Genomic DNA, 22838 nt, shown 5'->3' with positions numbered 1-22838 from the left:
ACTTTTCAGAGGGGAACCCAGAACCCAGCCCTTCCCGCTGACAGGCAGGGTCGCCACCCCACTGGCAGCTGAGGCCCTGACCGTCCTCTGAGGAGAAGCTCGGGGGTCCTGGGCCTCCAGCTGAATTGGACTCTGCCGTGTAATCCCAGCCATTGCCAGCTAAAAAGTGTCAGTCGCCCTCTGCCTCTACAAGGATTAAGTCACTAGCCACTGCAGGCACTGACCTTAACACACCCTGAAAGGAGTTCAAGGTGGAGATCGAGAACGAGGTACTCTGTGCTCTGGGAAAACCTGGAAGAACACGCCACCAGGTGGATATTTTCAGGAGATTTTATGAGCCTAATTCTTGCATCTTCTCGTATCTGGAAAAGCACTAACATCAGTAATGGAGCCATCTGCTCCTTGTGGTCAGCAGTAACCTTCACAAGATGAGCAGGAAGCTTCTCCTAAAATGTGTGCTTGACCGCACATAACTCCTTCACTAAAATCACATACATATATACTGACCCCCCCCCCCACCTCTTTGGAGCAGTTTCTCAGAGCTATCTAAAATTCTGCCTCCCAGGCCATAGTCTCCATTTTGCCCCAAATAAAACTTAACTCCCTACTCTCATGTTACGCTTTTTTTTTTTTTTTTAAGTCAACACAATCTTTGAGGGCCCTGGTTTTCAGTGTTTGCGTGGAAGAGCCTGGAGGCCTCCCCAGGTCTGTCTCCTAAATCACCAGCCCACACCCCAGCCCCGGGCCACTTCGGGCAAGTCACTCTCCCTCTCTGAGGCACTGATTTCCTCATCTGAAAGCAGAGAGGAAAAGAGAAACATCCAACCTCAGAGTTGTGCACGAAAGCATCTAGCAAATACACACTCCTAAACAGGAATCTGCGTCGTCACCACCAGCCTCGGTCCCCCAGGACCCAGAAGGATGCTCACTCACCCTCCTCTGCTGCCCACGGGGCTGTCCCCCCTCCTCTGCTCCTGGCACCTGCACTGACTCCAAGCTCAAGGCATCAGGACGCTGGGCCACGTGCACAACCAACTCTTTAATCCTTCTGGAGGTGGGCTGAGAGCTCTGCAGAAACCCTCACCAGCCGCTACAATGCAGCCGGCTCTGGGGCGGCAGCCTGGACGACAGAGTGGAGAGCTAGGGTCAGGGCCGCAGGGCTGTCCTCAAGCGACCCCCATCACAGAGCGAGCGGTACTCACGAGGCGGCCGGGGAGGAGTCCGAGACGTTTACGCCCTCCGGCCTGTGAGTGACCTTCTCGGGACACCCGCCGGGCCAGGTGGGACCAGACCCAGGCAGACAGACCTCCTGGGGGAGGTGCTGGGCTCCCTGCTCCAGGTGGGCGGTGGTTTAGGACTCCCGCAGGGCTGGTGGCTGTGGGATCCAGGGACAAGTGTGCAAGAGAAGGCAGCAGGATCAGGCGTGTGCCCATTACCGGGGTGTCTGGAGGGAGGGTGGGAGACAGGAAGTGTGGGAGGCAGCGGCGTGGGTGAGCCTGGGGGGCTACCAGCCAACCAGCCTCAGCTCGATGGTCTCTCCATCCTTGGGTCTGTAGTCAGCAATACCTGCAGAAAGAGGTTGGGGGGTGGGGGTTAACAGGGCAGACCTCACCTTCTAGACCCCTGCCCTGTAAAATGGGCTCAGGGCTGGGTGGTGGGAAACCCAGGTTCTGTGCAGAGCCAGTCTGGAGACTCCGAACTCAGTGTGACCTCAGGGTCACTGAGACCCACAGGCTCACTTTGCAATGGGGTACCCCCCAGGGAGGTGGGAGGGCATGAGATGGCACCCTAATAACCATCATGAGGCCAAAGGAACCAGAGACCCTGACAACACTGATGGGCGGGGTCACCGTCTTCACGGTGCCCCCGAGGAGCCATCCAGAAGAGGGACCTGCTCCGGGAGGTCTGGGGAGAAGCAGGACCACGAGGGAAGTCAGCCTTCACTCACGAGGCACCATCCAGGCTCCAGCAGACTCCGGGGTTCAAGCCCCAGCTCTGTACTCATAGGGGTGTGGTTCTGGGCAGCTCATGTAACCTCTCGGAGCACTGGTGCTCCCATTTCTAAAACGAGGGTAGTCATGATACCAACAACCCGGCCTCCTTTTTCCCAGGGGAGCGGGCCTCCTGCTGGACCGGGGGGCCGGGTGGGGGAGGTAGAGGACACCACCGCCCACGTCTGCCTTGTGGCTGAGTCCATCAGGCTCTCCCCCTCGGCTACCTCCTCAATCCAGCCTTTATCGGTAATAGAGGCCAGATCCGGTCTCTCCATCTGTCGCCTCTTGGTTTTATTTCTCAATTTTTCCAGAAGCCAGGCAGGGAGAAAGATGGCTTTTTACTAGGCTCCCTCAGTCAGTCCCACCTTCTGTAAAGCACATGGCCTAATCCCCTGGCACATGGCAAGTGCCCCCTAGAAGTCCCAGATACCAGGAGCGGGGACAGATGATCCTTAAGAGTTTGTCCAGTGATAGGGCTGATGCTCAGGGATGCTATGATGGCGTGGGGCGTTAAAACTGGAGATGCGCTAAAGGCCCAGCGGGAGTTGATAAGCTGCGATCCACCCATCCCACTCCACACTGGGGCTGGGCCCTGACTGGCAAGCCAGGCTTTGCGACGGTCCCTTCTCTCTAGTCAGTGATGGGTGCAGAGGGGCATCTCCTGGCAACAGGGAAGGGTCTAGGAACGCGCCTGAATCCCAAGTCCGCCTTCAGGATGCCAGGAGACGTGTGCTGGGCAATTCACAGACAAGTTTCCTGCCTCACAAAAGGGAGCAGCCCCGGGAAGACACAGAGCAGCTTCTCTGGAGGAGGAAGCCAGCAAAGAGAGGAGGAGGGTCGAGGGGAGGTGGGGCTGGGCCTGAAATCCTTACTCCCACTGGAATCTGGTCACAGGAGCCAAGAGATGAGCCAATGAAAGCTGCATCGTGGAAGCTAGTTCGTGTCACATTACTGTTCCTTGCAGCCCAAAGCACCCTGCTGGATGATATAGCCTATGTGGCTATTACAAAGAAAGGGGAAGATCTGCATATACCCGCATAGAAAGATGGCTACCATATGTTAAGGATGAAAAAGATAAACTGCAAAACCGTGTATCGAGTTGTGCCATTCAATACGCCAGCCAGTAGCCACATGTATCTACTGAGCACTGGAAAGGAACCAAAGAAAGATGCAAAATATGTCATCAATAATTTTGCATTGATTACATCTTGGAATGATATTGGATGTACTGGATTAAATAAGATGTATTGTTAATGTTAGTTTGATCAACTACAGAATTCAGGATTACATGTGACGAGGCTCACATTTTTTTTTTCTATGGGACAGCACTGCTATAGAGTATGGCTTCATTTTTACGAAAAAACATATGTACATATTTTTTAAAATTACCTGGAAGAAAATACACCAGAAGTTAAAAAAAAAAAAAAAAGTTAATCGCTGGGTAGTGGATTGTGGGCAATTTTAAATTTCTTCTTTTTTGCCTATCTGCTTTCCGAGAGTTGCCACAGTGACATACACAAAAGTTCTTAAGAATACAGTTAAATGTATTATATGCAAGCTTGAGTGTCAGCGGTGACCTGAGGCTGAGCGCCAGGAAGGTTCTGGGGGAAAGCTGGGGTGAGTTGACGAAGCCTGGGTTCTGGGACAGGGCTGGGCTGGGGAACGCGTGCGCAGGGGGCTGGCCACCAGACTCACCTTGCTGCAAGGGGGTGTCAGGATCTCGGAGGACCTGCCAGAACTCACGTTCCCCAGCCTTTCTCCCCAGCACGGAGGTCAGGAAGGGGCCAGACAGGGAGGCCTGTGTTCTAAACCTACCAAAGGGACAGACAAAGAGAAAGAAAAGGTGACTTTTGCTCCCGTCAACCCAAGGGCAGAAGCTGAACCACTCACAGAAAGCAAACCTTGCCCTCACTTTCAGGGCAGTACTGGCCAAGCCCTTCCTGGGCAGCCTCACCAGGCGCCCTTCCTCCACGCCTCCTCTCCAGCCCCCTAGACACCTCCCACTCTGGGGGCTGACCTTGCAGCGGGGTGAGAATCAGAAGCTGCCCACGCCCAGAGTGAGGCCAGCAGGAGGAAGAAGTAGAGCAGGTGAGACAGAGGCAGAGACACCGGTGGCGTTTTCGTGGCTCAGTTGTTGTTTAGTCGCTAAGTCGTGTCAGGCTCTTTGGGGATTCCATGGACTGTAACTCGCAAGGCTCCTCTGTCCATGGCATTTCCCAGGCAAAAGTACTAGAGTGGGTTGCCATTTCCTCCTCCAGGGGATCTTCCCGATCCAGAGATCGAACCCGAGTCTCCTGCATTGGCAGGCGGGTTTTTTTTTTTAACCACTGAGCCACCAGGGAAGCCCCCTCTGTGGCTCAGGGGCACCCCCATTCTCTCAGCTGGGCTGCTCAGTCTTCCCTCTGAGTCTACACACCCCATGCTGCCTGCTACTGGAAAGGCTTGGATTAGATTCCTGGCCTTTGCAACCAAGACACTCCACACCACCCCTTCCTGAGCATGGACACGGCTGCCAAAATGACTCTCTTCAAATGCTGTGGCTGTCCTCTCTCCTTATCAGTAGCACTGGCCTTGGAGATGGAGGGTTTTCATAGTTTTAAGAAACAGAAATGCCCTCAGGGTGACCTGGTCAAAGGGAAGGTTTTAGGGAGCAGCCCGTACCCAGGTCTCGGGGGCCACGTGGCTGCCCAGAGCGCTGCTGGCCTGCCTCGCTCCATTGCTCTCTCCCCTCTTTCTGTCTCTTCCTCGCCGCCTGTCTCTTCCTCTCTCTCCTTCCAGAGTCCGGCTTTCTCTGCCGTGCACTCATGTGCCTCGAACATGCCTCCCTTCTGGCCCCTGAACCCAGCTCAGGCACCCTCTCTACCACCAAGAGAATCATTTCTCAGATTGGTATCCCTCACGTTTTCTCAGAGGTCCTGCAGTTCTGAATAAAACTGTCCAAGTTGGGACTTCCCTGGTGGTCCGTGGCTGAGACTCTTCGCTTACACTGCAAGGGAGTGTGGGTTCGACTCTGCTATGGAAACTAAGATCCCACATGCTGTGGTGTGGCCAAAAAAAAAAAGTTCAATTTTTTTTTCCATTTTGATGACAATGTCCAAACACGACCTTGGTAATCCCAGGTGGCTCAGTGATAAGGAATTTGCCTGCCAATTGCAGGAGATGTAAGAGATGCGGCTTCGATCCCTGCATTAGGAAGATCCCCTGGAGAAGGAAATGGCAACCCACTCCAGTATTCTTGCCTGAGAAATCCCACGGACAGAGGAGCCTGGCGGGCTACCATCCATGGGGTCGCCAAAGAGTCAGACACGCCTGAGTGACTGAGTATGCACGTCTGCTAGGTGATCCCAGAGCCTGCCAAGGGCACCCGGTGTGTGTGGGCCCCGCGACGCGGCCATCAGCGCACTGCAGGCCACGAGGTCCGCTGGGAGGCACTCATCCTCTGGGCCAGATCCCCGCCGGGGACCCCTCCCATCTTATTCAGGTGTGGACACGGCGGGGCCCAGAGCAGCGCTCTGGAAACACTCATCTCAGATCCATCCCATCTCAGGGTGAGAAGCAAGAGGAAGGCCATTGTCCCACCACACTCTGCAGAAGGCTTGGCCAGGTGACTCCTTCATCACAGGGATCGGACCAGGATCGTTTGATACTAAAAAGTCTCATCCTTCTGAAAGCTAGCCTGTGTTGAGCACTTACTAAGTGCGTGACCCTGTGCACAAAAAGCATGTGTTAATACCATGTCTTGTCTGTGCCCTCATGCCCTAGCTCCCGAACGGGCCCTGGCGGGTGGGAGGTGAGGGGCACCATGCCGTCCTCATGAGCTGCAGGGAAGGCATCTGGCCTGGTCCCCAGCTGGAGAGCTGGGATTCCAGGGTCTGCCTTGGGAGCCTGCTCTCCCAACCCTGACGCCTGTTTCCACCACAGCATGGGGGCGCCGGGGGCGCAGCAGGTGGGAGAAAGCCTGGGCCTCTCCCGAGGGAGCCCTGTCTCCATCCCCTGCCTCACTGAGTCCTGTTTCGGGGGATGCCAGGTCGGGTCAGGCAAGGGCCGGGAGGTGGGGAGGTCTCACCTGAATCTTCCATGCTCCTGGGCGTTCTTCAGGATGTCTTCCAGGGAGGAGCCGGCAGGGACAGAGACAGAGTGTCTGTATGAAGGGGAGATGCCGGAGACCTTCAGCAAGACGTCAATGAACTTCGGGACTTTGGCCTGTGGCGGGGTCTCCAGAGCCGGTTCCAACAGGGCTGAGCCAGGGAGAGGGGAAGGGGCAGCCACTTTGAGGGTAGGGGGCCAGGCCTTAGTCCTCCTTTCTTTCCAGGAAGACACTGCAGCCCACTGGGACCTCCTCCTTCCCCTGGGTCCCCTCCCCGTCAATACCACCACCAATACCATCCAGCTGCTTTCCCAGCCTCCCCAGCCCCTCAGCTCCCACATCCCCCACCACCCAAGCTCAGGCCCCTCACTGGTTTCTCTGCTCCAGTGTCCCCCTCCCACCTACCTGCCCCCCTAGCAGCCCCGGGGGTTGTTAACTAGAACATACATCTGTTCATGTCATCCTCCGTTACTTCTGAGGGATCCCCTCCTTTTCATCCTCCTGCCTTCCTGCCACTCCAGCTCATCCTCCCAGACCCCACGCTGCAGTGAGACCCTCCCCTCAATTCCAGACTGTACGCCTCTGAGCCTTTGCCCTTGATGCCCCCTCCCCACTCTGCCTTCCGCCTCTCTTCTCCACTGGCAAATCCCACCCACCAACCCTAGTTCCTCGCTCAGATGAAGCCCTGATTCAGACAGCTAACTTCATAATTCAGGGAGTCATTATGAGGTATGGGAGCTAATCAAAATGTTAGCTGGGGAGCTAATGTCTCTCCCCATCCATCCATCCACCCATCTATTCATCCATCTATCCATCTATTCATCCATCCATCCATCCATCCATCTATTCATCCACCCATCCATCCATTCACCCATCCATCCATCCATCCATCTATTCATCCACCCATCTATCCATCTATTCATCCATCCATCCATCCATCTATTCATCCACCCATCCATCCATTCACCCATCCATCCATCCATCCATCTATTCATCCACCCATCTATCCATCTATTCATCCATCCATCCATCCATCTATTCATCCACCCATCCATCCATTCACCCATCCATCCATCCATCCATCTATTCATCCACCCATCCATCCATTCACCCATCCATCCATCCATCCATCTATTCATCCACCCATCCATCCATCTATTCATCCATCCATCCATCCATCTATTCATCCATCCATCCATTCACCCATCCATCCATCCATCCATTCACCCATCCATCCATCCATCCATCTATTCATCCATCCATCCATCCATCTATTAATCCATCCATCCATTCACCCATCCATCCATCCATCCATCTATGCACCCACCCATCCATCCATCCATCCATCCATCCCTCCATCCATCTATTCACCCATCTATCCATCTATGCACCCATCCATCCATTCATCTATTCATCCATCCATCTATTCATCCATCCATCCATTCACCCATCTATCCATCCATCCATCCATCTATTCACCCATCCATCCACCCATCCATCCATCCATCCATCCATCTATTCACCCATCCATCCACCCATCCATGCACCCACCCATCCATCCATCCATCTATTCATCCATCCATCCATCCATCCATTCATTCATTCAAACATTTCTGTACTGGGCACCACACAAGGGGCTGAAGAGTCACAGCAGGCCCAGAGCTCACCGTTTGGGGTCTCCCTCCCCATACTGAGCGTCTAGAACCTGTGAAGGCATCTTAGCTGCAGGTGTGTCCCACGCACACCTGCAAACCCCTGCTGATTCAGCAAATCAAGATAGAGCAAGATCCCCCCCACCCCCACTGGGACAGGGCGACTTCAATGCAGATTGAAAAGAGTGGGGCTTTTGTGAAAAGCCAGCTACCTCTTGGAGCCTGGCAGTCTGGGGAGATGAGATCCACATAGCTCTTCTGGTTCAGGACAGGCAGCAGCTGAGAGATCATGAGAGGGTTCTGGAAGGTCTTGTGCTGTAGGCTGGCCTGCAGAGCAGCCTTGGCTTTAAGGCAGGCCGTGCCCAGCTCCACCGAGGGCCTGAGGGAGCCCATCAGCAACTGGGGACAGAATGGGGAAGAGAAGGAGGAGGGAGGTCAGAGGGGCCGGGTCTTCCAGCCCCTGGCTGGTCCACTTCCCTCCAGCCACTAGGGTAGAGCATGGCCCCGGAGTCTCTTCCCCACCTGCAAAGCTAGAGGGGTGCTGTAGACATTCCCGAAGTAGCCCTCTGGGGTCTGGGCCTTCAGGATCTTCTCTTGCACTCTCTTGAGGGCCAGGTTGATCCGGTTTCTCTGCTTGGGGTTGAGGTTGGACAGCTCCAGACAGGAGAAGGCCATGCCTGCCATGGCCATGGTGTCTGCAGGGGCCAAAGTGATGTCTTTGCTTTTTCATACACTGCCTAGGTTTGTCATAGCTTTTCTTCCAAGGAGCAAGCATCTTTTAATTTCGTGGTTGGGGAAACGAAGTTTCCAAAAGCTGTGTGGTATGGCCCCCCCCACCCCCAAAAAACAAAAAACCACAAATGAACAAACAAAAAAACTCCCCTGGTAATTCTAAAGTGCAGGCAGGTTTGCAAGCGAGTGGTGTAGGATAAGGTCCTCTTGACCCTCCCTGCCCCAGTCTCTCTCACTGACCTCTATCCAGTGACTGACCATCCCAGTTTGCCATCCTGGGAACTGGGCAGACTGGGCTGAGTTGTTCCCCCTAGCTGGTGGAAACTTTAAAATGCTGCTCTGACCCTATTGCTCCCCTTCCTCCAGCCCTCCCGGGGCTGCCCATTACCCCGAGGTCCTTCCCTGGGCTGACCCTGCTTAACTCTGTCCCCTGTTAGTGGGAGATGCACCAGGGCAAGAGAGGGCCCTGAAGACCCACGTCACACAGGAAGGAAGCAGATCTGGAATCCAGGTCTCAGGCCTCCTGGTTCATTTTTGGTTGTTTTGTCCCTTCCCAGATTATTCGATGAGAACATCATAGCTGTGTGTCTAGCACTTTCTCCATGCTGGGCGCCATGCTATATCCTTTACTTATTAGACATCTCCTTGCATGAGGCAGGGTGCTCAGGGCCGGTGCATTGGGACAACCCTGAGGGATGGATTGGGGAGGGACGTGGGAAGGGGATTCAGGATGGGGACACATGTACACCCATGGCTGATTCATGTCAATGTATGACAAAACCCACTACAATATTGTAAGTAGTCTCCAATTAAAATTAATTAATTAAAAAAAACCAGACATCTCTTACTGAGATGCTGCTGCGGGGGTTATTTTACCAGAGAAGCTGAGCTAGAAAGGCCAGCTGAGCTGCCCGGGGTGCCCTGCAGTAAGAGTGTGGTGGAGGATGGGGGGAGGAGAGTTGACTCACAGACCCTGCACCACAGTGAGCCCTCATTCCGCCTCCTAATGGACCCGAGAGGAGGGGTCCCAAGGAAAGGTGAGCCTGGGGCCAGGGGCTGCAGGGGCGCCAGCCTGGCCTTCAGGGTGCAGCCCACTCACCCACAGAGACGTGGTCCTGCAGGAGATGCGGCTTGTGTTCCACGGCGTACAGGAGCTTGCCCACCACACTGTCGTGGACTCGCTTCTGGTGGACACACAGGGCCAGGATGCCCAGGCTGTACTGGTAGTAGCTGGTGCGGGGGTGACCCTGGTGGTTGTGCCCTGGGAGCAAAAAAACCACGGGGTGGGAGCGTCACGCTTGCCCCTCCCAGCAACCAGCCGCCTGCCAGCACCCTGACACCCTCCTTTGGGTGGTGAAAGTGAAAGTCGCTCAGTCGTGTCCAACTCTTTGCAACCCCATAGACTATACCCTCCATGGAATTCTCCAGGCCAGAATACTGGAGTGGGCAGGCTTTCCCTTTTCCAGGGATCTTCCCAACCCAGGGATCGAACCGGGGTCTCCTGCATTGCGAGCGGATTCTTTATCAACTGAGCTATCAGGGACCCTTCTTTTCTTCACCCGCTTGACTCATACTTGCTGAGACACCACTGAGTGTCAGGCACTGTGCCCGGAGGTGTGAACGGTGATGACAGGCCAAGCACAGCGCAGCCAGTGCTAGCTGAGGACTTGCTCAAACCCAGCCCAGGCAGCGACATGTCAGTATGCGGCTGGCTGTTCTCGTTTTCCGAACAAAAGTTTGCCTTCTCCCTGGGCCCCCAGAAGCAGGGGAATAACAAGTCTAGGTGAGATCAATTGCTGCTTCTTTAGGGAAAAAATCAGCCTGTGTTGTTTATCAAGCCACTTTAACTTTTTAGGTGTCCAAGTAGAAATCTGGTGTGGCAGTTTTTCCTAGAAGCCATAGGAGAGAAGATTTCCCTGGGGGTTGTGGTGGTTTCTATAAAGAAAGCTGAACACCGAAGAACTGATGCTTTTGAACTGTGATGTTGGAGAAGACCCTTGGACTGCAAGGAGATCCAACCAGTCCATCCTAAAGGAGATCAGTCCTGAATATTCATTGGAAGGACTGATGCTGAAGCTGAAACTCCAACACTTTGGCCATCTGATGCGAAGGACTGACTCATTTGAAAAAACCCTGATGCTGGGAAAGATTGAAGGAGGGAGGAGAAGGGAAAGACAGAGAATGAGATGATTAGATGGCATCACCGACCCAATGGACATGAGTTTGACTAAACTCCAGGAGTTGTTGATGGACAGGGAAGCCTGGCGTGCTGCAGTCCATTGGGTCACAAAGAGTGGGACACGACTGAGCAACTGAACTGAACTGCAGTGGGGTGGGGTCTGCCTGGGGAGGGAGGAAATGCTGAGTGCTGCCCTCTGCTGGTGGGGTGTGGGCACAACCTCGCCTCTGCCTCAGGGATATGCAATTGCTCTCCCACCTGAATTCTCCCTGTGAATTCTGAGCCGCTGAGAGGGCCGGCTGCCATGCTCATGAGACCATGATTATAACTGAATCGTGTACTGAGGTCCAAGGGGCTGAATAACAGAGGTCTCTGAATAGCTGGGGAGCTGGGGCAGGATTCTCTCTGAGGCAGTGACCCAGGGGAGGGAGGGAGGGAGGCAGAGGCCCACAGGAGTGAGCTAGAAGCGGAAGGAAACCTTCCAGATAGGGGGTTCCCTGGATCTGTCAAGACCCTGGTTTGCAAGGTGAGCTGAGAGATATGGCCGGGGTGACCAGAGCCCACAGAGGGGTGGATGAGTGGCTGGGCAGGGTCTGCAGAGGAGAAATAGGCAGACAGACTGAGCTTGAGGGCTGTGAGCACAGCAGCGAGCAGCTCCTGCAGGGTTTACGCAGCACTAACAGGATCAAATGTATATTTATTTTATTAAAAAAAAATTTTTTTTGGCCGCACCTCGTGGTATGTGAGAACATAGTTCCTCAGTTCAGTTCAATTCAGTCGCTCAGCTGTGTCTGACTCTTTGCTACCCCATGAATCGCAGCACGCCAGGCCTCCCTGTCCATCACCAACTCCCGCAGTTTACCCAAACTCATGTCCATTGAGTTGGTGATGCCATCCAGCCATCTCATCCTCCTCCTGCCCCCAATCCCTCCCAGCATCAGGGTCTTTTCCAATGAGTCAGTTCTTCTCATCAGGTGGCCAAAGTATTGAAGTTTCAGCTTCAGCATCAGTCCTTCCAATGAACACCCAGGACTGATCTCCTTTAGGATGGGCTGGTTGGATCTCCTTGCAGTCCATGGGACTCTCAAGTCTTCTCCAACACCACAGTTCAAAAGCATCAATTCTTTGGCACTCAGCCTTCTTCACAGTCCAACTCTCACATCCATACATGACTACTAGAAAAACCATAGCCTTGACTAGATGGACCTTTGTTGACAAAGTAATGTCTCTGCATTTTAATATGCTGGCTAGGTTGGTCATAACTTTCCTTCCAAGGAGTAAGCGTCTTTTAATTTCATGGCTGCAGTCACCGTCTGCAGTGAGTACACGCCTCCTCTATTGGAAAGTGGAGTTTTAACCGCTGGGCTGCTGGGGCAGTTCCTAGGTTTATACTCTAAGTGCTCACTCTGTGTGGGCCGGGTTGAGTCAGGAGGCAGGAGAGGAAGCAGAGGGAGGCTAAGGAGTAAGGAGGCTGGGCAGTTGTCCAGAGGAGGATAATCAGACCAAGCTTGGTGGCTGAGCAGCAGGACTTGCCAACAGAATGCATGCAGGATGCAGGAAAGGCTTGATTAAGGATTCCCCCTGGAGCAGGCCCAAGCCTCGATAAATATCAAGACAGGCAGAGCGGAGGGCAGGAAAGAGGCTTGAGGAGAAAACCCAAAGCTCTGATGTGCACGTTCCATGATGCTGTCCGATGCGCCCTCCCTGCCCCTGGCAGCCCGCGCCTCCTCACCGATGGCCCTCTTCTCGTCCTCCAGGAACCGCTTCAGCTGGGAGACCAGCCTGTCCCCCTTGCGGCCTCCGATGAACTCGCAGTTGGCCCGGAGAGCCAGCAGGTAGAGGGCCAGCTGGCCCATAGAGGGCTTGGCCTCGGAGTCATTGTCATCCTTGTTGGAGGCAGGCCTAGGACCAAGCCAGGGAACAACACTTTTGTGAGAAAGGGCCTTCCCGGTGAGCCTGCCTTGGGGCACTCTCCCTGCCAATATGACAAACTGGAAAAAAAAAATCCTAGTGGTTGGAAAGTTTCTGAGACCTGCCAGAAGCAGATGTAGTCAGCGATGTAAGTTGTGAGGTGTACATCACACATATTTCATAAAAATGACAAGTTGAACTCAAGGGCAAACTCTGAGATCTCTTGAGTCCAAGTGACCTGTCTGCCCCCCCCCCCACTGTGGCCACGCTTCCCCTGCAGCCTCCCTTTCTTCCTCTCCTCGCCCTGCGTCCACTTCCCAAGCAGGAGACGCTCTCTGACGGTCCTGACCCTTCACCCCTCATTCAAACTCCCAAGCTGGACCTCAGGACAAGCCCCTCCCCCCTTAATAGCCCCTGGAAAGGGAGCGCAGATAGTCCGATGCTGCCGCTGGGCTCAGTGTGAAAGAGTGCGGCCATGGATTAGTGATGTCTGCCTCAGTCGGGCAGAGGGCGGTACAAAGGCCGCACAAGGGCCCTGGATTGGGATCTCCAATCCGGTCAGATCAACCCCACTCCACAGATGGAGAGAGGCCCAGAGGAGGTGAAACTTGCTCTAAGGTCTCCCAACAAAGCAGAGGCAGGCCCAGACCGGAGCGCGGGTCTCCTGCCTCCTAGGATGAGGGGCCGCCCCGGAGAAAGGAGGAGAGAGCATGGCCGGACCTCAGGAGGCTCTGCTGGTAGCTGAGCTTGAGGCTGTGCAGGTAGTGGGCCTCCTTGGCCCCAGCCTGCAGGCTCGAGAGGCGCAGGCCCACGTAGATACTGGGGTTCAGCTGCTCCGGGGAGAGCCGGTCCATCCAGGGCAAGAGGCGCTGGCCCAGCCTCTCCACCAGCGTGCTGTCCACCTCGGTTATCTCTTAGGAAAGAGAAGAGGCCAAGTGAGGGGGCAGGGCGAGGCCACAGCAGCACCTTATCAAGGTATTTTCCAGGGAATAAACATCCCCACCTTTATGGCCACCGGCCACACACCTGACTGGTATGGGGGAGTCTGGTTGTAACAAGAGGCAGCCAGTATCCCGAAAGAGTGGCTGGAGTGGGCCAGGAAAGAGGTGGTGGGCCCAGGGCAGAAGCGGGTACCAGACAGCCACTCTGCCCATCAGAGACTGGCCAAGCGACGGGTGGTTCCCCAGGCACCGCGCCCCACCCGCCTTGGTCCTCGCGCCAGCCCTGCCTGCGATGTAGGTGCTGGGAGCAAAGAGAAAACAGAAGTTCAAAGCTGTGGGCGTGTCCCACCCATTTACAGAAACTTCGGCCCACGTGGGAACAGGTTACAGATCCAGTTTTCAAAACATAAATAGACTCACAGACGTAGAAAACAAAACGAAAGTTACCGTGGGGAAAAGGGGAGAGAGGGATAAACTGGAAGATTGGGACTGACATGCACACACTGAAAACGTTAGTCACTCAGTCGTGTCCACCTCTTTGCAACCCCATGGACTGTAGCCCGCCAGGCTCCTCTGTCCCTGGGATCCTCCAGGCAAGAATACTGGAGCGGGTTGCCATTCCCTTCTCTAGGGGATCTTCCTGACCCAGGGATCTCACCCAAGTCTCGTGCATTGCAGGCAGATTCTTTACCATCTGAGCCACCAGGGAAGCCCATGTACATACTACTCTGTCTATATATATATAAAACAGATAACTAATGTACATACTACTCTGTCTATATATATATAAAACAGATAACTAAGTAAGGACTTACTGTATAGCACAGGGAACTTTACTCAATAGTCTGTAATGATCTATATGGGAAAAAAAAAATCTTAAAAAAAAAGTGGACATAGGTATACACATAACTCATTAACTTCTCTGTACAGCAGAAATTAACACAACATTGTACATCAACTCTATTCCGATTACAAAAAAAAAAAACAACACTGCAGGCTGCCCGCTGGCTCACTGGGGTGGTCTGGTGAACTTCCTCGGGGGCAGGTCTCAGAATAATGCTTTTCCTGCCAACTGAGTTTAGGTGAGAAGGACCTGAGATCGGGAGCTAAACTGCTGGAAAGCCATCGTCATTGTCTGCAGCCATTTATCTGTGTGCTTCGGGATTCACCCACGAGGGAAGCAGAAGCCTCAGGGGTATTTCCCAGTCCAGCAGACAGGAGCCGGCCTCCCTCGGGGACAGGACCTGGGCTGAGCAGGTGGCCTTGGACTTTTGCCGGCTACTTCCTCCTAATTGGTTAATGGTGGCTCAGATGGCAAAGCATCTGCCTGCAATGCAGGAGACCCGGGTTCCATCCCTGGGTCAGGAAGATCCCCTGGAGGAAGGGAATGGCAACCCACTCCAGTATTCTTGCTTGGAGGATCCCATGGACAGAGGAGCCTGGCGGGCTACAGTCCATGGTTTCCAAAAGACACGACTGAGCGACTGCGATTTCACTTTCTTTCCTCCTAATTGCAGTGGGGATTCCAGCTGCTGGGCAGCTACCCCCCACCCGCCCCCACCCCCAAGAATGCAGCAAAGGAACTTGAGGGGAGGGTACTTCTCTTTTCCTTGCTCTTTCTCTGTGGCTTTCTGTGTGTCCACCGCCATTTCTAGAGGAATTTCTCTCTCTTTCTCTCTGGATCTATCTCGTTCTCTTCATTTTTCAGCCAGTCTGTCTGCCTATCGGTCCTTCCACAGTTCTCTTTTCCTCTCCCTCTTCTTCAAACCGGAGAGGGAGCCCCTGCCCCAAGCCAGGGCTCCAACCTCCAGCGGGTGAGTCAGCTCTGGGATTAGAGAGACAGGAAGAGAAGCTGGTGCTCTAAAGAGAGGCAGGTAAACCCGATTCAGTCTCAGCAGGAAGGAGCCGGGCAGATTCCCCCGAGGCAATAAAAGTGAGCCTGGGTGAGCGCGCTGCCCTCTGGGCCTGGGGTTCACAGGGCCGCCCAGCTCTGCCAGCTGAGGACTGGCTCTGACAATGGGAATTCCATGCAGGAGCTGGTGCTGGCATCCCTGTCACATTCACTACCACACGGGGCTTGAAGCTGGCAGAGCAGAAATGCTTGCGTCACACCAGGAAGAAGGCCGGGGAGCATTCTCAACCCCTTTTACGAGTGAGGGAATGAGACTGGGGGCGACTAAATGGCCTGGCAGCAGTGGGCTGTACCCCCAAACCCAGCCCAGCACTCTAAAGGGGTCAAGCCTATGGATGAATTGTTGAAAGGCTCATACCCAACAGAGGGTCCTGGGTCACCCCTGGGGACTGTCTGGACAGGAACCAAGAGCCAAGGGCTTGAGAGGTCAGAGACTCCTGGTGCCAGGGGAAGACCCTGACCTGGAGTTCTCAGAACCAAGTTCCAGCCAAGTCCTGGAAAGCCAAGGTGCCTTGGGCAGGCAGGTCACCTGGTCCCTATGACCCTTGACCGCTTCATCTGTCACCTGGACACAAGTGAGCCTGCCTGTCGGTTTCTCCATGAGTCACAAGAGATCCTGCTGCTGGGTGCCTCCCTTCCTGCCTCTGTTTCCTGCGGGTCTCCAGGGCGTCAGCAGCCCTGAGCCTGTGTGCTCTGACACCCAGACAGGCCCTGAGAGGCCCCCGGTGGAGCAGGCAGGCCCCTGGATGTGGAGTGCAAAGCTAATGCCTCGGCGTCCTCACACCCCGGGTCTCCACCTGCTCACTTTCCCTCTGTCTGGGGTGGCCCCCCCTGCCCCCCACACTCCTCTCCTCGCCGCCACCAGCGCCTTTTCCTCCTTTGGGTCTCAGTTCCTGCATCGCCTCCTGGTCCTCGGAAATCCCACCCTTTCTCCCTGAATTGGCGGCACCCAGCTCTCTCCCTGCAGGCCGGGGGCTTCCTTTGGCCACAGCCCCCAAGCCCAGCACTGACTCGCGTCTTGACCACTGTCCCTTTCACTAGAACGGAAGCTCTATCTAGCTGGGGCAGGGCTGGGACCCCTTTCTTGCTCCCTGTTTTTTCTCCAAAGCCTAGTCCCACACTTGGCATAGCGAAGGCTCGGTCAACATTTACTGAATGAATAATCAACAAATGACTGATGTCATGGAAGCGATCTTGTCTGGTAGCAAGTCAGACGTAGAGTTCATCTCAACACAGCGCGCTAAACGCGTTGAGGTTCAGGGAAGTCCAAACTGCCATGGGAGCCCGGAGGGGCGGCTAAGTCACCCCCCAAACACACATCTGAGCCTTGGTTTCTCCCCTTGTATAATGAGGGGCTGGGACAAGATGGTCCTCTCTCCAGGTTAGATCCAGTTACTCACCGCAGATGTTGGCTAGCGCTCCCAGGCCCCCCAGCAGGAAGAGGAGGGCCCCGAGGTGCCCCATGGCAGGAGCAGGGGGTGGACAGCAGGCAGGGAGCGGGACAGGCTCCTAGGGCTGGCCGGGTAGAGAGAGGCTCTCCTGACCACAATGGTCACTGCTCCGAAAGAGGCAGCTTCCTGTCACTGATTAATCCCTCCACGCCCGGCAGCACACTGCTACGTCAGCAGAGGGAAAAGGGAAAAGGTCTGTAGCTGAGGGGAAAGGGAGGCCAAAGAACAGGGGAAGGAAGGGCAGAGCAGCACGGGCCTTCCTGGAGGCGGGGGCAGGGGCGAGTGCGGCCAGCCACACTTTCCCCGCCCCCCGAAGAGCCCTGGATGGGGGTGCAGAACGTCTGACTGCTGAGTCTGTTCAGCCACGCCTGTCTGTATGCCCTCGGTAGACACGGTAGGCTAGGGTGCCTACCTGCTACCCCTCCCAGAAGGAGCCCCTGAAACTGCCCACCCCGGCCTGGGACAGGAGAACGGGACTGGGAGCTGGGACAGTCACGTGAGCAGTCAGCTGTTCTCTGCCCGCCTGCTCAGAGTGGGCGCGGCCGCGGGACCCGGACCAGACCGCCCAGTTTTCTCAACCAACCGGAAAGTTGGGCGCCTCCTGGGAGACAAAACAAAGCAATTTAGGGAGCGAGATTTAATCGTTAGACACACGAAGCCACGGTTAGCAGGGCCACTTGCAAGGACTAGGAAAGTCACCTAGAAATAGTCTCTGCGAGAAGAGAGAACAAAGGCTTCCCCGTCCACCAAGCCCCACAGAAGAATCTGTGTCCAAGAGTTAGCTCTGGAGGTGCTGTGTTACCTTGGCCTCTCTGAGTCTGAAATGGTTTCTCTTGTGTGAGTCAAAAGGGTTGGAGGAGACCATTCTAATTAAGCTCCCTTCCAGCTCAACCTTAGACCTTAAAACATCTTTAATCACTTGCAAATACAATTTTTTTCTGCAATCATTTTATGGGTAATTGCCATGGTTCATTTTTTCAAGATAATCTGGTTTTGTGCCTGACTTCTCACAAGCCAATAAATACAGACATAAATAAATACAGATATGTGCATCTGTTCACGGAAGTACTTTGCAAATACAGAATTAGACTGTCTGGTGCAAGGAGGCTGGGTGTTGCCCATCAGGGTGAAGCTCTCCTGCAGCCCCTCGGGTTCAGACTTCCAGGGGGACCTTGGAACTCTGGGGGCAACAGAGCGGTCATGGTCTGGGACAGGGCTGCCCGGCTCCCCAACCCTCGGCCATGATTCTGTCTCCTGCCATCTCCACACAGCAGCCTCTGTGAGAAGCGGCTTCCTTGGGAGAGTCACCACCTCCGCCCCCTGAGAACTTGAAGGTGCCGCTGGTGACTAGCAGGGGAGGGGGTGCATTTCCATAAACAGTAGAAATAGACCGACTGACTGGGGGTGGAATGTTTTAGGTAATGCGGTCAGGGGAAGTGAAAAAGGAAATGATAATCGTTTGGTTCAGGACTTCTGTCTCGGGGGTCTGGAGCTGGGAACGTGGCTTCCCAGGTGGCTCAGGGGTAAATAATCTACCTGTCAATGCAGGAGACATGGGTTTGATCCCTAGGTAGGGAAGATCCCCTGGAGAAGGGAATAGCAACCCACTCCAGTACTCTTGCCTGGAGAATCCCATGGACAAAAGAAGCCTGGCGGGCTACAGTCCATGGGGTCGCAAAAGAGTTGGACACAACTGAGCGACTAAACAACAGCAACAAGCCGAGAAAGTAAACACTGGCTTGGAACGGGCAGGTAGAAGTTTGCGTGTCTGGGCATCAGGCAGGCACAGACACAGCCAGCTGCGACATAAACAGGAAGCATCACTTCTCCCAAGGTCACATCACAGCTGTAAAGTGTCCCAGTAACCATGCTGTTTGAGTGACTATTACTTTTTTTACCGGGATTTCTTTTTCCCCCTAAAATCACAAACCATCAGTAATTTGCTGTTTGAAATTGTTAGTAAGAAAGACAGTATCGGAGGCGCCAAGTCCCTTTGGCAAGGGAAGCTGCTCCAGTATGTATTTTCCGGACTCAGCAGTCCCTGCCTACCTCAACTTTGTAGTTTTCAGGTAAACAGGATACTTTGCTGTCCAGACCTCAAGCTGACCCTTCTCATGCAGCCCTGTGCTGTGTTAAACCCACCAAAATACTGCTTGATTGGGACTTCCCTGGCAGTCCAGTGGTTAAAACTCCTCGCTTGGGGTGCGGGTTCCATCCCTGGTTAGGCAACTAAGATCCCGAATGCATGTGGCCAAAACAATTAAAACTAAAAATACTGTTTGGTTTACATTTTACCTAACCCAACCCTTCACCCAAATCCTGTAATAACCTTTCTCTTTGTGTGGTCAGACCCCCACAGTTCCTCCACCTCATCTCAGTGGATCAATTGAGCTGATTCTGTTAGGCTAAAGCCTTCTTAGTGGTCTCAGAATGACTGGGCTAGGACACAGCCTAAGAAGGAATCCAACAGGGAAAGAAAGTTACATTGTATCTATGAACCAGGAAACATTGCACAGCACAGGGAATACAGCCAGTATTTTGTCAGAACTAAACATGGAGTACAGCCTTTAAAATTTTTGAATCACTATGTTGTACCCCTGAAACTTATACGACATTGTACGTCAACTATACTTCAATTTAAAAAAAAATGGTGAAAAAATATATGCATGACGGTGGCACGAGGAGAATGAATATAACAAATGCATGACTGTATGGTCACATACGGGATATCCATTCTCGTAATTAAAAGTGAGTTGGGAAGACCCCCTGGAGAAGGAAATGGCTCCAGTACTCTTGCCTAGAGAATCTATGGACAGAGGAGCCTGGCGGGCTACAGTCCATGGAGTCGCAGAATCGGACACGACTGAGCAACTAACATCCTCACCTTCACATTAAAATCTTAGAGCCCATTTAACGTAGAAAGATGTTCATAATTAATCTTAAATTATAAAAATGATGTAAGTAACACATGTGGGTTGCACAAAAAATTAGAAAACATGTTAAGGGAGAAGAAGGAGATAGAGGAGGCAGTCCAGTGGCTAAGACCCTGCTCCCAATGCAGGAGGCCCGGGTCCCATCCCTGGTCAGGGAACTAGATCCCACACGTCACAACTAGGAGTTTGCATGCTGCAACTGAAGACCCCGCATCGCCACAGTGAAGATCAAAGACGCCCTGTGCCACAATCAAGACCTGGACAGCTGAATAAATAAGTAAATATTTCAAAAAGAGTGGTGGAAAGAGTGCTGACTTCAGAAACTTCTATAGCGAGTGAGGTCTGTAAGAATAAAGGTAAACGGACCCCCACATAGGCACTGCATCACGAGGGCAAGGATTGATAACTCCGCTGCTAGTAGACACTGCTGTTGCTGCTGTCCAGGAGCTCAGCCGCGTCCGACTCTTTGCAACCCCATGGACTGCAGCACGCCAGGCTTCCCTGCCCTTCACCATCTCCCAGAGCTTGTTCAAACTCATGTCCATTGAGCTGGTGATGCCATCCAACCAGCTCATCCTCTTTCGTCCCCTTCTCCTCCCGCCTTCAATCTTTCCCAGCATCAGGGTCTTTTCCAATGAGTCAGTTCTTCTCATCAGGTGGCCAAAGTATTGGAGTTTCAGCTTCAACATCAGTCCTTCCAATGAATATTCAGGACTGATTTCTTTTAGGATGGACTGGTTGGATCTCCTTGCAGTCCAAGGGACTCTCAAGAGTCTTCCCCAACACCACAGTTCAAAAGCATCAATTCTTTGGTGCTCAACTTTCTTTATGGTCCAACTCTTACATCCATACATGACTACTGGAAAAACCATAGCTTTGACTAGATGGGCCTTTGCTGGCAAAGTAATGTCTCTGCTTTTTAATATGCTGTCTAGGTTGGTCATAGCTTTTCTTGCTAAGAGCAAGCATCTTTTAGTTTTGGGGTTGCATCACCATCTGCAGTGATTTTGGAGCCCAAGAAAATAAAGTTTCTCACAGTTTCCACTGTTTCCCCATCTATTTGCCATGAATTGATGGGACTGGATGCCATGATCTTTGTTTTTTGAATGTTGAGTTTTAAGCCAGCTTTTTCCACTCTCCTCTTTCACTTTCATTAAGAGACTCTTTAGTTCCTCTTCGCTTTCTGCCATAAGGGTGGTGTCATCTGCATATCTGAGGTTATTGATGTTTCTCCCAGCAATCTTGATTTCAGCTTGTGCTTCATCCAGCCTGGCATTTCACATGATGTACTCTGCATATAAGTTCAATAGGCAGGGTGACAATATACAGCTTTGACGTACTTCTTTTCCAATCTGGAACCAGTCCGTTGTTCCATGTCCAGTTTGAACTGTTGCTTCTTGACCTGCATACAGGTTTCTCAGGAGGCTAGTAGACATATGTACTAGAATTGAACAATTAAATGTATGGCAGACTGCAGAGAAAGGGCTGGTTTTTCAATGTTGGAGAGGGGTTTGCAGATAAGCACAGGGAGGAGGCTGGGATGATCCGTGTGGTGATGGGTTAGAGGTGGTTACATCAGTATGAGTTCAGGGTTAGCTTAATACAGACGTAGATGGTTGCATCCAGAGCTAATGACAAGCACATGTGTACACAGCAAAACAGTATACACGAACATAACGTTTTGCTCTGTCAGCTGAGAGGGTCTAGAAGCAAAGATGCCACAGTGGCAATAAGATTACCAAGTGCCTAGGTTTTGGTTTATAAAAATGGCAGCCCACTCCAGTGTTCTTGCCTGGAGAATCCCAGGGACGCGGGAGCCTGATGGGCTGCTGTCTACGCGGTCGCACAGAGTCGAACACAACTGAAGTGACTTAGCAGTAGCAACCATTCTCCAACTAAAGAAACCAAGTTCCCCTGGTATATAAAAGGAACCAGGCTGATTCCAGGTTGGAATATTTTGAACGATAAAATAAAGTGATGTTAGACTATAACCAGGTCTTCCCTGATAGCTCAGCTGGTAAAGAATCCACCTGCAATGCGGGAGACCTGGGTTCGATCCCTGGGTTGGGAAGATCCCCTGGAGAAGGGAAAGGCTACCTACTCCAGTATTCTGGCCTGGAGAATTCCATGGACTGTATAGTCCATAGGGTTGCAAAGAGTTGGAATGACTGAGCGACTTGCACTCACTTTCACTTTCACTTCCCCTAGTATGGCTGACACCAGGACTAGGACAAGAAATATGCAAGATGAGTCTGGTGCATCTTATAAAGCTAGAAGGTAAGGAAGTGCGTGCACTCGTGCGCGCGTGCGCGCGCACACACACACACACACACACACACACACACACAGGGATAATGTCAAAAAGATACAAAAGCAAACAGAAAGGGCCCCCTAGTGGCCAAAGCTGGAATATTTTGAACAAAAAAATAAAGTGATGTTAGACTATGGGAGAAGGCAATGGCACCCCACTCCAGTACTCTTGCCTGGAAAATCCCATGGATGGAGGAGCCTGGTAGGCTGCAGTCCATGGGGTCTCGAAGAGTCGGACATGACTGAGAAACTTCACTTTCACTTCTCACTTTCATACATTAGAGAAGGAAATGGCAACCCACTCCAGTATTCTTGCCTGGAGAATCCCAGGGACGGGGGAGCCTGTTGGACTGCTGTCTATGGGGTCGCACAGAATCGGACACAAGTGAAGCGACTTAGCAGCAGCAGCAGCAGCAGACTATAACCAGGTCTTCCCTGATAGCTCCGTTGGTAAAGAATCCTCCTGCAATGCAGGAGACCCCGATTCGATTCCTGGGTTGGGAAGATCCCCTGGAGAAGGGATAGGCTACCCACTCCAGTATTCTTGGGCTTCCCTTGTGGCTCAACTGGTAAAGAATCTGCCTGCAATGTGGGAGATCTGGGTTTGACCCCTGGGTGGGGAAGATTCCCCTGGAGGAAGAAATGGCAACCCATTCCAGTATTCTTGCCGGGAGAAGCCCATGGACAGAGGAGACTTTCGGGCTACAGCCCATAGGGTTGCAAAGAGTCAGACACA

The 22838-nt window shown here is 53.1% G+C and overlaps 1 protein-coding gene across 9 annotated transcripts; it reads right to left on the bottom strand.

The window, feature by feature from the left end:
* Positions 1–1020: 1020 nt before the first annotated feature.
* TCN2 (transcobalamin 2) lies at positions 1021–16970 on the bottom strand. 9 transcript variants are annotated; one of them, XM_086348750.1, is made up of 11 exons: positions 16809–16970; positions 15096–15356; positions 13582–13797; positions 13276–13468; positions 12377–12546; positions 9565–9726; positions 8256–8428; positions 7946–8132; positions 6061–6232; positions 3690–3805; positions 1021–1566 (listed from the first exon to the last, which is right to left on the bottom strand). In XM_086348750.1, exons 4-11 carry the CDS (start codon positions 13407–13409, stop codon positions 1505–1507), a joined length of 1176 nt encoding a protein of 391 aa, XP_086204876.1. In that variant the 5' UTR covers positions 13410–13468; positions 13582–13797; positions 15096–15356; positions 16809–16970; the 3' UTR covers positions 1021–1504. The 9 variants fall into 9 exon arrangements, with proteins under 9 accessions (XP_086204876.1, XP_086204879.1, XP_086204873.1 ...); XM_086348753.1 differs by lacking the exon at positions 9565–9726; XM_086348751.1 differs by lacking the exons at positions 1021–1566; positions 3690–3805 and adding an exon at positions 4527–5700.
* Positions 16971–22838: the final 5868 nt, after the last annotated feature.

Source organism: Bos grunniens, chromosome 17, assembly GCF_055505025.1.
Source record: "Bos grunniens cultivar Pamir isolate PY7600 chromosome 17, Bosgru_T2T1.0, whole genome shotgun sequence".
NCBI lineage: Eukaryota > Metazoa > Chordata > Mammalia > Artiodactyla > Bovidae > Bos > Bos grunniens.
Note: the sequence above shows the minus strand (reverse complement) of the source record. Positions and strands in the feature narration are given on the sequence as shown.

Bases quoted from the DNA above. Each gene is read 5' to 3' on its own strand.
- TCN2 (XM_086348747.1), bottom strand. From the start codon at position 16,872: ATGGGGCACCTCGGGGCCCTCCTCTTCCTGCTGGGGGGCCTGGGAGCG. The intron at 13,469-16,808 runs GTGAGTAACTGG...CTCTTTCCTAAG, and splicing joins AGCGCTAGCCAACATCTGCG to AGATAACCGAGGTGGACAGC. The intron at 8,133-8,255 runs GTGGGGAAGAGA...TTCTGTCCCCAG, and splicing joins GCACCCCTCTAGCTTTGCAG to TTGCTGATGGGCTCCCTCAG.